Source organism: Gadus morhua, chromosome 18 (genome assembly GCF_902167405.1).
Source record: "Gadus morhua chromosome 18, gadMor3.0, whole genome shotgun sequence".
NCBI classification, from domain to species: Eukaryota; Metazoa; Chordata; class Actinopteri; order Gadiformes; family Gadidae; genus Gadus; species Gadus morhua.
Window position 1 is genome coordinate 8,749,733 of NC_044065.1, and position 12,017 is coordinate 8,761,749.

At 47.9% G+C, this 12,017-nt stretch overlaps 1 protein-coding gene across 4 annotated transcripts; it reads right to left on the reverse strand.

Moving 5' to 3' along the window:
• Positions 1-1,238: 1,238 nt before the first annotated feature.
• On the reverse strand, positions 1,239-9,294 carry patl2 (PAT1 homolog 2). Of its 4 annotated transcripts, none has more exons than XM_030341091.1 (20): positions 9,191-9,294; positions 8,062-8,215; positions 7,540-7,832; positions 6,670-6,735; positions 6,402-6,452; positions 6,011-6,202; positions 5,811-5,879; positions 5,574-5,671; positions 5,244-5,315; positions 5,029-5,152; positions 4,808-4,925; positions 4,177-4,283; positions 3,820-3,873; positions 3,580-3,722; positions 3,255-3,411; positions 2,749-2,892; positions 2,496-2,593; positions 2,274-2,414; positions 2,127-2,179; positions 1,239-2,023 (listed from the first exon to the last, which is right to left on the reverse strand). In XM_030341091.1, exons 1-20 carry the CDS (start codon positions 9,209-9,211, stop codon positions 1,977-1,979), a joined length of 2,202 nt encoding a protein of 733 aa, XP_030196951.1. In that variant the 5' UTR covers positions 9,212-9,294; the 3' UTR covers positions 1,239-1,976. The 4 variants fall into 4 exon arrangements, with proteins under 4 accessions (XP_030196951.1, XP_030196950.1, XP_030196953.1 ...); XM_030341090.1 differs by having other exon boundaries at positions 5,781-5,879; XM_030341093.1 differs by lacking the exon at positions 5,811-5,879.
• Between the last annotated feature and the right edge of the window lie 2,723 nt (positions 9,295-12,017).

The following is a 12,017-nucleotide window of genomic DNA, read 5'->3' on the forward strand; positions in this document are numbered from 1 at the left end:
CTTGGTCATCAGTGGGTTCCCGTTTACACGGCGAACAACTCTCCACTTAAAGTGCCCCCAGACAGAGTGTAACTGATGGGGGGGGGGCCCTGTGCAGAGGCCCCAACCTTGTCAACAAAGCGCTTGTATACTTAGCACTGACCCGTCACACATTAGGAGGGCTATTGGGGTTCTAAATTGGGTTTAAAAGACTGCAGATGACTGCCATCCATCCAAATAACCAACTCAACACACCAACACACTGGACAACGGCAGGATACCAGAAGAAGCAATCCGTCAGACGCCCTGTGGTGAGACAGGAGGCCAAAATACCTTCTGTGGACATGCATCATTCCAGAGCAAACACAATTATTTTGTTTGACTCTCAGAAGCTGTATGATGTGCAGTTTATGGAGAACCAGTGAGAGCCTGATCAAAGGTCTAGCCTTGCAGCTATAAACTGGTAGACCCAACGTTTGAGGTGAGATTACCTCATCCATAAACCTCTTCACTTAGGGCCGTGGTCTGATCTTGGGGGTCAAGGAGAACCTTAACCCTGTATGGACACATCTATGCTTCAGAGCTCTGCCACTTCTGAGAAAAGATGACGTTATGGATCAGTCGAAGAGAGACAAGCTTCTTGTGTGTTTTAAAGAAGAGAAGAAACGAGGGAAGATCTCTCGCCTCCCGACCGGATTCCTCAGCTCACTGCCAAATCCTCGCCCGGGGGTCAGGGAGTGGTGGCGGGCTCCAGCTGGCCAGACCCCTCACACACTTGGATGTCTCCCCACCAAACCATCTTCACCATGTTCCGGAATAAACCTAGATCACATGTCTATAAGCATTTGTGTGGTTTGTTGAACCCACATAGCACAAGTTTTAAAATTACACCTTGTTGATAAGTTCCCACACTTAAACTTATTGGAGTTAGATTCCTGCATTTGCCAATGGTGGGTGCTTTTAAGAGTCATTTCAAATCTTTAGTGACTGGTTGTAGTTGGAGACAGTGTTGAGCTGTGACATTGCAAGGCCCGAGTTTTGGTTTTTATGTTTGACGAGGAGATGCTGAGCCTTTTAAGGGCTGTTGACACATAAACGAGATGTGTGGAAACATGGCCGACAGTTTCATGACAGTTATGGCAGACAGTTTCATGACAGCTATGGTCATATCTGACCGTGTCTTGCCAAGCCATACCATCTTCAAGAACTGCATAAAATGAGTCTTCAAAAGGGTTTGAGGAAATACAATTCATAAAATGTTTTCTTTTTATACAGAATTTTATTTATCTTGCAAGTGCTCTATAGTGCATGTTAAATAATTTCCGTTTCCAACTTAAATAATATTAGACAACTGAGATATTTAAACATGAGGAATACAGTGCAATGTGCGCTATTCCACATATGTACATACATTCACTTTGTTTTACAAAAGCATCAAATAAAATAATAACATTTTGCACAGCCTCTCCTGGCGTGCCAGAAGGTAGCATTTAGCATTTCTACAATGAACAGATATGTAGCTGTACAATCATAAATAACTATACAATCCCAAGAATCCGAGATACAGAACGTTAAACTCAGTTTACAAACGATAACGTAGAGTACGGCCAAAACCCTTTTGACCACAAAACGTTAAGGTCCATCAAGGTGCCTTCTCAGAAACTATTGGATCACAATTTCGTAGAATGAACTAGCAGAGCCCATTAGCTCCCACTAGAGGTCAAGCTAACAAAGCTGACATCAAGCAGCACCTATAAAAATAAACCTTGTTTAACACAAGTCAACCCGACATGCTGAGTAAACATAATCATGGGCGTTTCAAGGGGGAGAACATAAAAAACAAGATAAGGAAATAAAATGGAAACGGCGTGAGGGAAAGGTGAGGGACAGGGGAATAAATACAGTCGTTATTTACAGTAGATCTGCACGGAGAATCCAGTCCACCACGTTGGTGAACTCCTACCGTTGGGTTGACAATCTGCTGAAGAGATTAACTTCTAGAGCTCCTCCCTTTCACGATGGAAGAGCCAACCCTGACGCAGATCTAGAACAAAATTAAAATTAACACCCGAGTCAAAACGTACCCAATTATTTGCCAAATTACATCACCGAAAGTAAAGGCCAAATTGTGGTTCTGCATCCGCCACCTTTTGACGCACAGACATCGTGCTTTCCCTGCAATGATACATCAGGGACGAATCTACAGTGACCATGTGGAGCAGAAACATCATTAGGCAGGAACGGTGGACCCAGATTACATTAAAGAGCTCGGTTGACGGCAGAGCAGGACTTACTCCATATTGCTCTTGAGCTGGTGGACGGTGCGTTTGTCCAGGTATCGGCAGAACAGCGTGAGGAGGTTTGAGGGCAGGAGCAGGGGCTCTACCAGGGTGCAGTGGGACAGCTCGCCCGCCACCTGGAATATCGTGTCCGTCCTGGAACATTTAGAAAGACATGATAAACCCTGATCACAGAGGCCCAGGTGCGCGAGTGTTGGTGACTGTTTAGTACCATACCAGGTCTCGAAGTCTCCGATGCTGGGATCCAAGGGGCTCCCAGAGGAAAGCAACCTCTCCCCTTGGGACAGGAGGGCATAGAGCAGGGACAGACCAAACTGGGAAGACACAACATCACAAACTGACCCTCCATGTTTCAAACTCTGGACCTCCATGACCCTCAACAGTAGACTAGCGTCAAACTAGAGGTGTCAGAATTCGGACATTTTAAATCTCCCAGCGACATTTCCTTGTATTAAACCCAGGGCCGCACCTTGTTCTGGCAGGTCTGCAGGAGGCCCCCGGGACCCTCCGGGGTCTCCCCGACGGACGTCAGGTTCTTCAGGATGACTATGAGCTGGCTGAAGGTCAGCATTGAGATCACAGTCCTCAGGGAGGGGTAGAGCACAGGGAGAACCTGGGGGAAAACAAACCCACCACACGTACAGACTGATGAGCGTGGCAACACACAGCTGAAGAAGGTTCCAGGCTGTCTCTTTAGACAAGAAACCCATTAGAATTTCATGTAAAGTGAGACCATGGTCATAGTGACGCAACGGAAGGGCAGTACAGAGCCGGATAGAGTTTGTCATTATAAGGTTAACAGAGGTGAAGGTTCATCCATCGTGGGTCAAACTAAAGAAGCTTGTAAACGCACAAATGGCCCATATTTCCCTCCTCTACTCGTGCACCATGACAAGACACAGGACCAGCAGTTGGTCTTCTGTAGATCACGCCTCAGGTGGCCTATAGAATACGTCTGTGTGATGGCTCGTCTACCTCATCCATGTCCCTGCTCATCAGCGTGGGGATGTGAGAGGTCACCACGGTCAGGATCCTCAGGCCGGCGGCCTGGTCCAGGAACGGAAGCAGGCGCGAGATCAGCTTTTTCCCCTTGCTGAACATGAGACACGACAGGAACTCCACACCCGTCTCTCTGCCAAAAAACAATAGGGATCTTCATGCAAGAGCACCACAGATAGCATGCCTGCCCATTCTCTTCTGTGCTACTTCGAGGTCTCTGCCCTCTGTGTTTGTGGCCACTACTCCCACCATTGGTTCCAAACACCATGTGAAGGGCCAACTACAGCAGGAAGGAACTCACAGGGCATCGTAGTGCTGCAGCTGAGACAAGATGTTCTGAACCTTCCGCCGAGTCTTCTCCTTCGCCTTTTTCTCCTCCGCCTCAGCCAATACCTTGCCCTTCATCCTGTCTTCCTCCTCCACTTCAAGCAGAACCACAAAGAGCTGCAGAGCAGAGGAACCACAAAGAGCAGAACATAACCATGACAGGCGTGATCCACTGAGACGAGGTTCTCTGAATAAAACCAGGACGCTGCGTGACCTTCTCCATCTGCATTAGGACCTCGTGTTGCTGTGTTTTCACGTCTTTGGGTTCCTGTTGGATAGAAATGAATAAGACTAGGAAGGCAGAATAAGTAGTAAAAAGTATTGGACCTCCGTTTCTGCTTTCATTATACACCTTCCAATTCAGCAGCTAATGCCCTCTTTACAGTCCCTGAAGGGAGGGAGGGATCCCTCAACCGTGTTCCTTCTCAAAGTTCCCTGCCTCTTGATGCAAGTTTTTTTTCCATTAAGCCCTTTAGAAGGGGTAGGGGCATTGCATAATGTTGGCCCGGAAACCCTTTGAGACTAACTGATTAAGGGCTGTGCTATTAAAGTGGTCGTCCAGGGTTCTTACCTCATGTGATCCATGGGTTGGGTTGGCGTTCACGGCACCGATGGCCCGGCGAGGGGAGTAGCATGTGGAAACCGCCACCTGGCCAAGAGAGCCCTCTATATGGACCACTGTCAGAACCAGAACCAGACGTACAAACTGTTTGTGCGTATTCAAGACGATAGAAGTGAACAGTTGGGTTTGGCAGCTTGAGGGCTGATTATGGTCCAACGTTCATGCAACGGGGTTACGGCCCGTTACGTCCTTGCGGACCCTCCTTGCGTCCACCACAAGGGCCCCGACATGCGCCTCCCAAAAATTGTAACCTTCCTTCGTGGCGACGCAGCAGCAAGGGCTGCAACTGGTCTGCTCACTAAAACCCAAAGCAGAACCAAAACAGGTTCACGACTGCGTCAAAGCGTCTGCGTGGTCCTTCGTTGCGTGACCATAAACAGCCCTTTAAGCTAACCCATGGTACCTCATTAAGCAACGGGAAAATGTATGAAGGGCAAGGATTACAAAAACACTTCATGCCAAGGTGCCCAAGAACGTACCAGCAACTTGCTACTCCCACACCCATCTAAACGGAAATAATTGGTCATACAAACTATTGGGATAACCTCAATGGTGAGGAGTTTTTCAAATGGAGGATGACCTGGTGTGTAGGGTTCAGTCTTAGTGATGTAGGGCGTGAAGAGTTTAGGAGGCTCCCTCTTGCTCCGCATTCCCAGCTCCTCCTCCACCAGCTTGTCCTCCATCCGCCGGTAATATTCCTACAAAGTAACGGGCATTACCACCACCCAGCCAGCCAGCCCCTCCTCGCCACCAAAGGGCGCTCATTCCCACCCAAAGAGAGGCAGGAAGGGTAGTCCCCACCTGGTAGTAGTAATCCTCCAGGTCAGGGTTCTCCGTCTGCAGCTGGATCATCTGTAGCCGGGTGATCCACTCCTTCTCCTTCTCAGTCATCAGGTGGCAGTAGGGGTCCCAGCTCTCTGCCTTCCTAAGCGACGAGCCATCATCCAGACCCACGGGATTAGATCATCACCAACACCTCGGAGCATTCCCCTCGTAGACCCAGAGGTCAGACCCACCTTTCTGCTGTCCGCTTCTGGCCGAGGAGTCTCTTGTGTTGGGGGTGGAGCTGGGTGACGGGCCCAGGGTACCTGGGTGGGAGATTGTGTCACTATGAAGCCCTGCTAGGAAACCCCTACAAATAGGCCATCTTGTTAGAATTTAAAAACCCACCAGCCTTTAAAATGTGGAAAAAAAACTCAGGAGTAACATCCTGCCAAATGGGGTGTTCCAGACATTTTCTGATTGGCTGATAGTATTTAAAAAGAGTGACTCCAACAGGCAGCATTTTGTTCAGCGCTGGGCTTTAGTGCTCAATCTACCACTGACTGATAAAACTACAACCTCACCTGATAGGCTGCATAGGAGTGGAGGAAGGGCTGTAGTAGGGGGAGGGGCCTGGGGAGTTGGCACCAAAGCGGAGATGCATCATCTTTGGGGTCTGAGGCTGAAACGGGTAACATCAGAACACAAGGATCACGACAAACCAATGACCATGATAGCCAAGCAACAAGACGCGAGAAGTATTTGGCGCCGTATCTGGCGCTGGAATGTACCAGTCTGTAGGTGGGCTTCAGTGACGCTACCTGGCTGTATTGTGGGGGGGGCGTCTGTCTCGGTTGGACCAGGGAACCAGGGATTGTGGAGCTGTTCATCTGAGAGACCGCCCCCCCATCAGGAGAGCTTTAAAGACCACACTCTGGTACTACAGACTATGCTTCTAATTACCCTGTCATTACATTGAATGGATCTGTATAAATAAGCTATCTGAACGAGGTGGACGTACCCAGTTCCTGACGAGGGGGGACGGGCCAGGTGGCGGGCGATGGGAGTAGAGCCTATTTGACAAGCCTTCTCCCCTGGGCAGAGTACCCCGGGCTCTGAACCCCGAGGAGGGATATGGAGAGTGCAGGATCGGAGGCGACCCACGGTGACCTCTGCCCCCATGGCCGTCGATCACACAGACGATAGCGTTGTCCTGCGCACAAGCACACGACCGAACAGTGTAATCAACAGGGAAAAAGGCCCCATTGCTTCAAGGGTTAGGGGGCTCCTTTCTCCATCTAGCTGAACTTGGGTAAGGGGTAAGGGGTAGAAATGGGAATGGGCCTAAATCTTGCTGGTGATGATTGGCCCAATGAACACAGATCTGATCCAAGATGACATAATGAATTAACCTCTAGTATGGATCCGGCCATTCTGTTTTTCCTGCAGGACGGCCCCATCCACTGAAACAAACACAAACATACCAGTTAGAAATATCTCAAAAAGTACTTTCAAAGTTATAGTAATGCAGCATCAGATTCTGTTAAATAATGAAGCAGAATGGTGCATCTTCTTCACCAATGGACAGTTTTTTCTATGAATAATTCTTGTATGCTGCTTGAGTATAGAGACTAAGCCTGTTTCCCCTCTACTGTGGACAAACAGGAGGAGACAACTCACGCCCGCCCTCTCCATGGTGGCCCAGGGCAGAGGGGCTCCGCAGTCCACTATAGCACTGTCAAACGTCTGAAACACAACAGAGCAGTACTCGCACACAGAGGCCAACAACCGCCATGGATGGATACCAAAGTACTGTACCTTAGAATGAGGATGATTTAGTTTTTGTTCCTATTTTAGTTTTTTCTATAATCAAAAAGTGAAGAACAAAACATATTCTACAAGGCATGATTGAGCACACAGACACACTATGCCAAATCACTTTCAACATCAAGAAATTCACTCATTGGTTTGAAAGTTTAGGAAAAAGGTCAATTTGCAGCCAATGAGGATAATTATTTTTTGTGCCAGGCCTTTGAGCACAGGATTGCCCACTATTCCTGGTAGCTTGCTTCCTAGAGCTGGGTCTGTGGCTACGTTTACATGATGACGGTCTGAACAGAAGACGCAAAAGTGGCATCGCATCTTCACTTTTAAGGGTGGGTGGTTTCAGATTTTTGCGTTTTTAAGCCCCAAAAAAGCCGAAACGAAAGGCAGTACCAATCAAATATTTTGTAGTTTTTACCCGCAAACGTCCTCGTGTAAACGGGGCCCTAGCCTCCACTGGACTAAACACATTCACTAACAGACAGGCAGAGTGGCGGGAGGCTGCCGGATGGTTTAGTTTTGAGTAAAAGTAATAATGACACAAGATAACACTTGACTAGTGATCCTGAGAGCGAACGATGGATCACTGGATACATTTTCCCTAAATTTTCTATACCGTGTACACAAGAAGTATCAGCAGCCTATACTTGGTATCGAATCTAAAAGGGATATCAGTGGCATTGCTGATCAATAGCCAGGATTAGGAGGGGGGGGGGTTCTGATCACCTTGATGCTGGGCCGCCCCTCCACCGTCCGGACCACTGCTGGGTCCTCAAACATCTGGGCTCTGATCCTGCCCCCCCGCACCCCATATCCTCGTGCTCCCCCCCCTCCTCCTCCTCCTCCTCCTCTGCTGCTCCGCTGCCCCCGTAGGCCGAGGGGAACCAGCTGCTCCTTCTGTCTGGGAGGGGGGGATGGAGGGAGGGGGCAGGGAGGAGGGGACACTCTCGGGGCACGAGGGACGATCGGTGGCGGGGGAGGAACGATGACGCCTCTCCCCTTCTGCTCCACGTCCAGATCTAGGTGGAAGAAGACACAGCCTGCTCATGGATTCCGTTATGGATATTAATGGATTCATAAGCAATCATTCATCACCCCACCAGCACCTCAGGCATTTGCTTGCACACACACCTTGTTGTGGGCTGATAGTGGGCCAACCAGGGGGGTGAAATCACATGCACAAACATGGACGTCCTAATCAAAATGGACCCATCAATAGATCAATAGAGCATGACTGTGGTTCCTCACCCATGCCGAACGTCTCGTCGTTGTAGAAGTCGATGTCTTCGTCCTCTTCAGCCATGGCCTGGAGACCGCAGTCCATCTTCTCCTCCTCCCAGACACCTCCGCTGTCGGGCCACGATCCCCCCTCCCCCTTCTCCTTGGGAACCGTCGACGGACACTGGACCCCCAGAGAGACACAAGACCACAGTTCAGGATTGAGCACTTTGAGGCCTGCTCCTTGTGGAGCTAATCCGAGGACAAAGACCTGCTCCTGGTCGACAGACTCCCGCAGACCCACCCACCCACACTGCAATTCCTTTTAATGTTGAAGTTAACATTCTGTACGTAAAATCTAAAGCCAAAAATAGTGTGTACAAGAGTCAGACAACATCTTCTATTGCTTTGGGTATATAAAGACACACAATAATCACTGTTCAATAGGGTAATCTGTGTGCCAATGCAACGGATTCAGAACCTTGGAGTTCCAGTCCATAAATAGTCATGAGGCTTGACCCATTATGCAAGTAGTAGAAATTAAAGAAAGTTACCATTTATCCATTATTGGAGTAATCGAAGGGTGCATTATCCATTAAACAATGGGAGACAACACTTCAAAACACTATCTCCTAGTTATTCCAGACTATGGCGGCTATGTTTTGATGGTTTGGTTGTCACCTGAATAACCTTGCCAGCTGTAGTCCATTACGACTCGTGCGTGATTGACACACGGCAAGCTCTACATTCCAAGTATACAATCAGTCGCGATGTTTAGAACAAAATACGGAGAGACTTTGGATAGGATCTAGTCCAACGTCCTTAACGTTTCGTAAATGCGGGGCACGTGGCATGGGAGAACCACCACAACCAATTAGGCTGAGTCAATTTAGGAGACCACCCGCCTTCCGACTTTACACTTTTATGGCAATACCAATATTATTTGTAGTTATTAAACAATATTAATTCAAACCCGCTGTCATGCAGAGCCTTCAGGCTATGCGAGTCCTAATTGATTGACCTAAAGAAGTAAATATTTATCAAACAGATGTCTAATTAAACCGCGTGCAAACAAGCCCACAAGCGCGCGCGGATCGTCGTCTGTGTGAAGCGCATCAATGATTTGACTTGGTAAGTGATTTAGGAAACTATTACTTACCCGCTGTTCTGAGTCACTCATGGTGTGTATGTGTGTGTTGGGAACGTTACTGACTTGTTACTCGTGTGTCGCTCTGACTCCAGTTACCTGTCTCACGGACACAGTTGACGCGCTCATCAGCCTATTTAAATGAGCGCGCAGGTGCACAGCTGCGCCAACGCGACAAAATGACAGACAGACAGCAACAGACCATACTTACTTTTGTGCAGGGGCGTTGCTAGACCTAGAGTTTTACTGGGGCACAGGCCCCCAACTGCCAACATTTTTTTTTTTACGTGTGCACAATATGAAATAGATGGATACAGAAGGTTATGTACGAGCTTCAAAACCATTGTCACTGTCATACTGTAGGCTATATTAAAGCACTGGTAAAGGTAAAGACGCAAAGATGGATTCATGAGTACCGTACAATTATATTTATTTAAACACATACACATCTCAAAGATTTACAAATAAGGTAACTGACAAATAAACAAAAAGTCTCTTTATGACCTTCACCTCTTTATCAGGAGAAGTCTACACATCTATATTTATTTAGAAGCTGTGTGGAAACAGCATAATTTTGCCAGAACGACATGTACTAAAAAGGCAAGAAACAAGGTTTAAAACTAATAGAATTTCTGACTTAAGGTGAGGTGGCTCATTGCCACCAATCAACCTGGAAAATGTTATAGAACCATCAAAGCTCTTAAATTAAACTAAATAAGGCCATACACTACTGCATAGAGCCTTTTTAAATGATAATTTTTTCACTATTAAGCTGTATCGCCGCGCCTTCATGGTGGCAAAGCAGTCAATAACGTGGCTTTGACTCACATGCATAGTTGCTCCTTTTCAATGGACAAAAGAGAAAGTTGGTGAAGCCTTCCTTGCCCCATGGTTGACCTAAGCCAGGTGTGGAGCCTTCTCGACACACTGAAAGATCGCTCACAACTACAACTGTTTACAGGAATTGTGAGTGCAATGATCTGAATTATCTGTGTCAGTGTTGGGAACATTGTTGGATCCAGTATGTTAAAAACACCCTGTATATCCATAATTTCCTTTTTTGTGTTAAGGAAGTTTTTGTCCACTAAAACTTCAAGTTTTGAATACAGACAATTTTTCATTCATTATTCATTTTCCGCGTGTGTGCGTGCACGCATGGTGTGTGTGTGTGTGTGTGTGTGTGTGTGTGTGTGTGTGTGTGTGTGTGTGTGTGTGTGTGCTATAAAACTACAGGCTACAGACGCTCAGTATTGAAAAACTGGTGCTAATTATATGGGCAACATTCTTTAACAGCAATCAAGTTGTCATTGTTTGTGTCAAACAAGTTGTGAATTTGTTGTAACGTTAAAAAAGGAGATGACTTACTCTGGGCTGTTTCCAACCCGTGGTTTCCAACGAAACATGATCAACAAAAAAACAAGGAATTGAAAGCTACTTACAATATGCCTAGGTTACATTAATTTCCCCTGATGGCAGCAATGTTCCACTTTCAGCTGGAATTCACGGTACATCAAAACCACACGTCTTCTTTAGATTTCAGTTCCCTTTGAGATAGCGGGGCGGGTTCTCAAGGTTTGCGCCGACCAATTGGCACCAGTGTTCACGGCTATATTCAATCTGTCCCTGGCACAGTCCATCATCCCCATATGCTTTAAAAGGTCCACCATCATCCCCATACCCAAAAAACATAGACCAGCCTGTCATAATGACTATCGCCCAGTTGCTCTTACCTCTGTGGTGATGAAGTGTTTCGAGAAGCTGGTCAAGGCCCACATCTGCTCTTCACTGCCCAACACCCTGGACCCTCTACAATTCGCGTACCGGCCCAACAGATCCACTGAGGATGCCATTACTCACATATTACACAGTGTCCTATCACACCTGGACAAGAGTAAGGGGAAAGTGCTGAACTATGTGAGACTATTATTTGTTGATTATAGTTCAGCCTTTAATACCATCCTCCCCTCTACCCTCATCAAAAAGCTCAGGAGCCTGGGGCTGAACGACGCGCTCTGCAGGTGGATCCTGGACTTTTTAACAGAGAGACCTCAGGTGGTGAAAGCTGGCCGGCACACCTCATCCCCCCTCACCCTCAACACAGGGGCCCCCCAGGGCTGTGTTCTGTCCCCTCTACTGTACTCCCTGTACACCCACGACTGTGCAGCCATCGCAGACTCAAATACCATCATAAAGTTTGCTGACGACACCGTAGTGGTAGGCCTAATCCGAAACAACGATGAAACGGCCTACCTGGAGGAGGTGAGGTGCCTGACACAATGGTGTCTGAAAAACAATCTGCACCTCAACGCCAGCAAAACGAAAGAGATGCTGGTGGACTTCGGGAGGACACAGAAACGGGAATACACGCCTGTATCCATCAATGGGACCCCTGTGGAGAGGGTGGACACATTTAAGTACCTCGGTGTCCAAATCACAGATGATCTGACGTGGTCTACCCACCTGGACACCGTGGGAAAGAAAGCCAGACAGAGACTGTACCATCTCAGGAGGCTGAAGAAATTCAGGGCCTCCAAACCAGTCCTGCGGAGCTTCTACACCTGCACCATAGAGAGCATGCTGACTGGGAACATCACCGCTTGGTATGGGAACACCACCATTCAGGACCGTAAGGCTCTGCAGAGAGTGGTGCATTCAGCTGAGCGTACCATAGGGGGGAAACTCCCTAATCTAGCAGACATTTACACCAAGTGGTGCAAGGGCAAGACCAGCAGCATCCTGAAAGACCCCAGCCATCCTGGCTACGGACTATTCTCCCTGCTCCGCTCTGGAAACAGATACCGCTCACTGGCGGCAAAAACTGAGAGACTAAGGAAGAGTT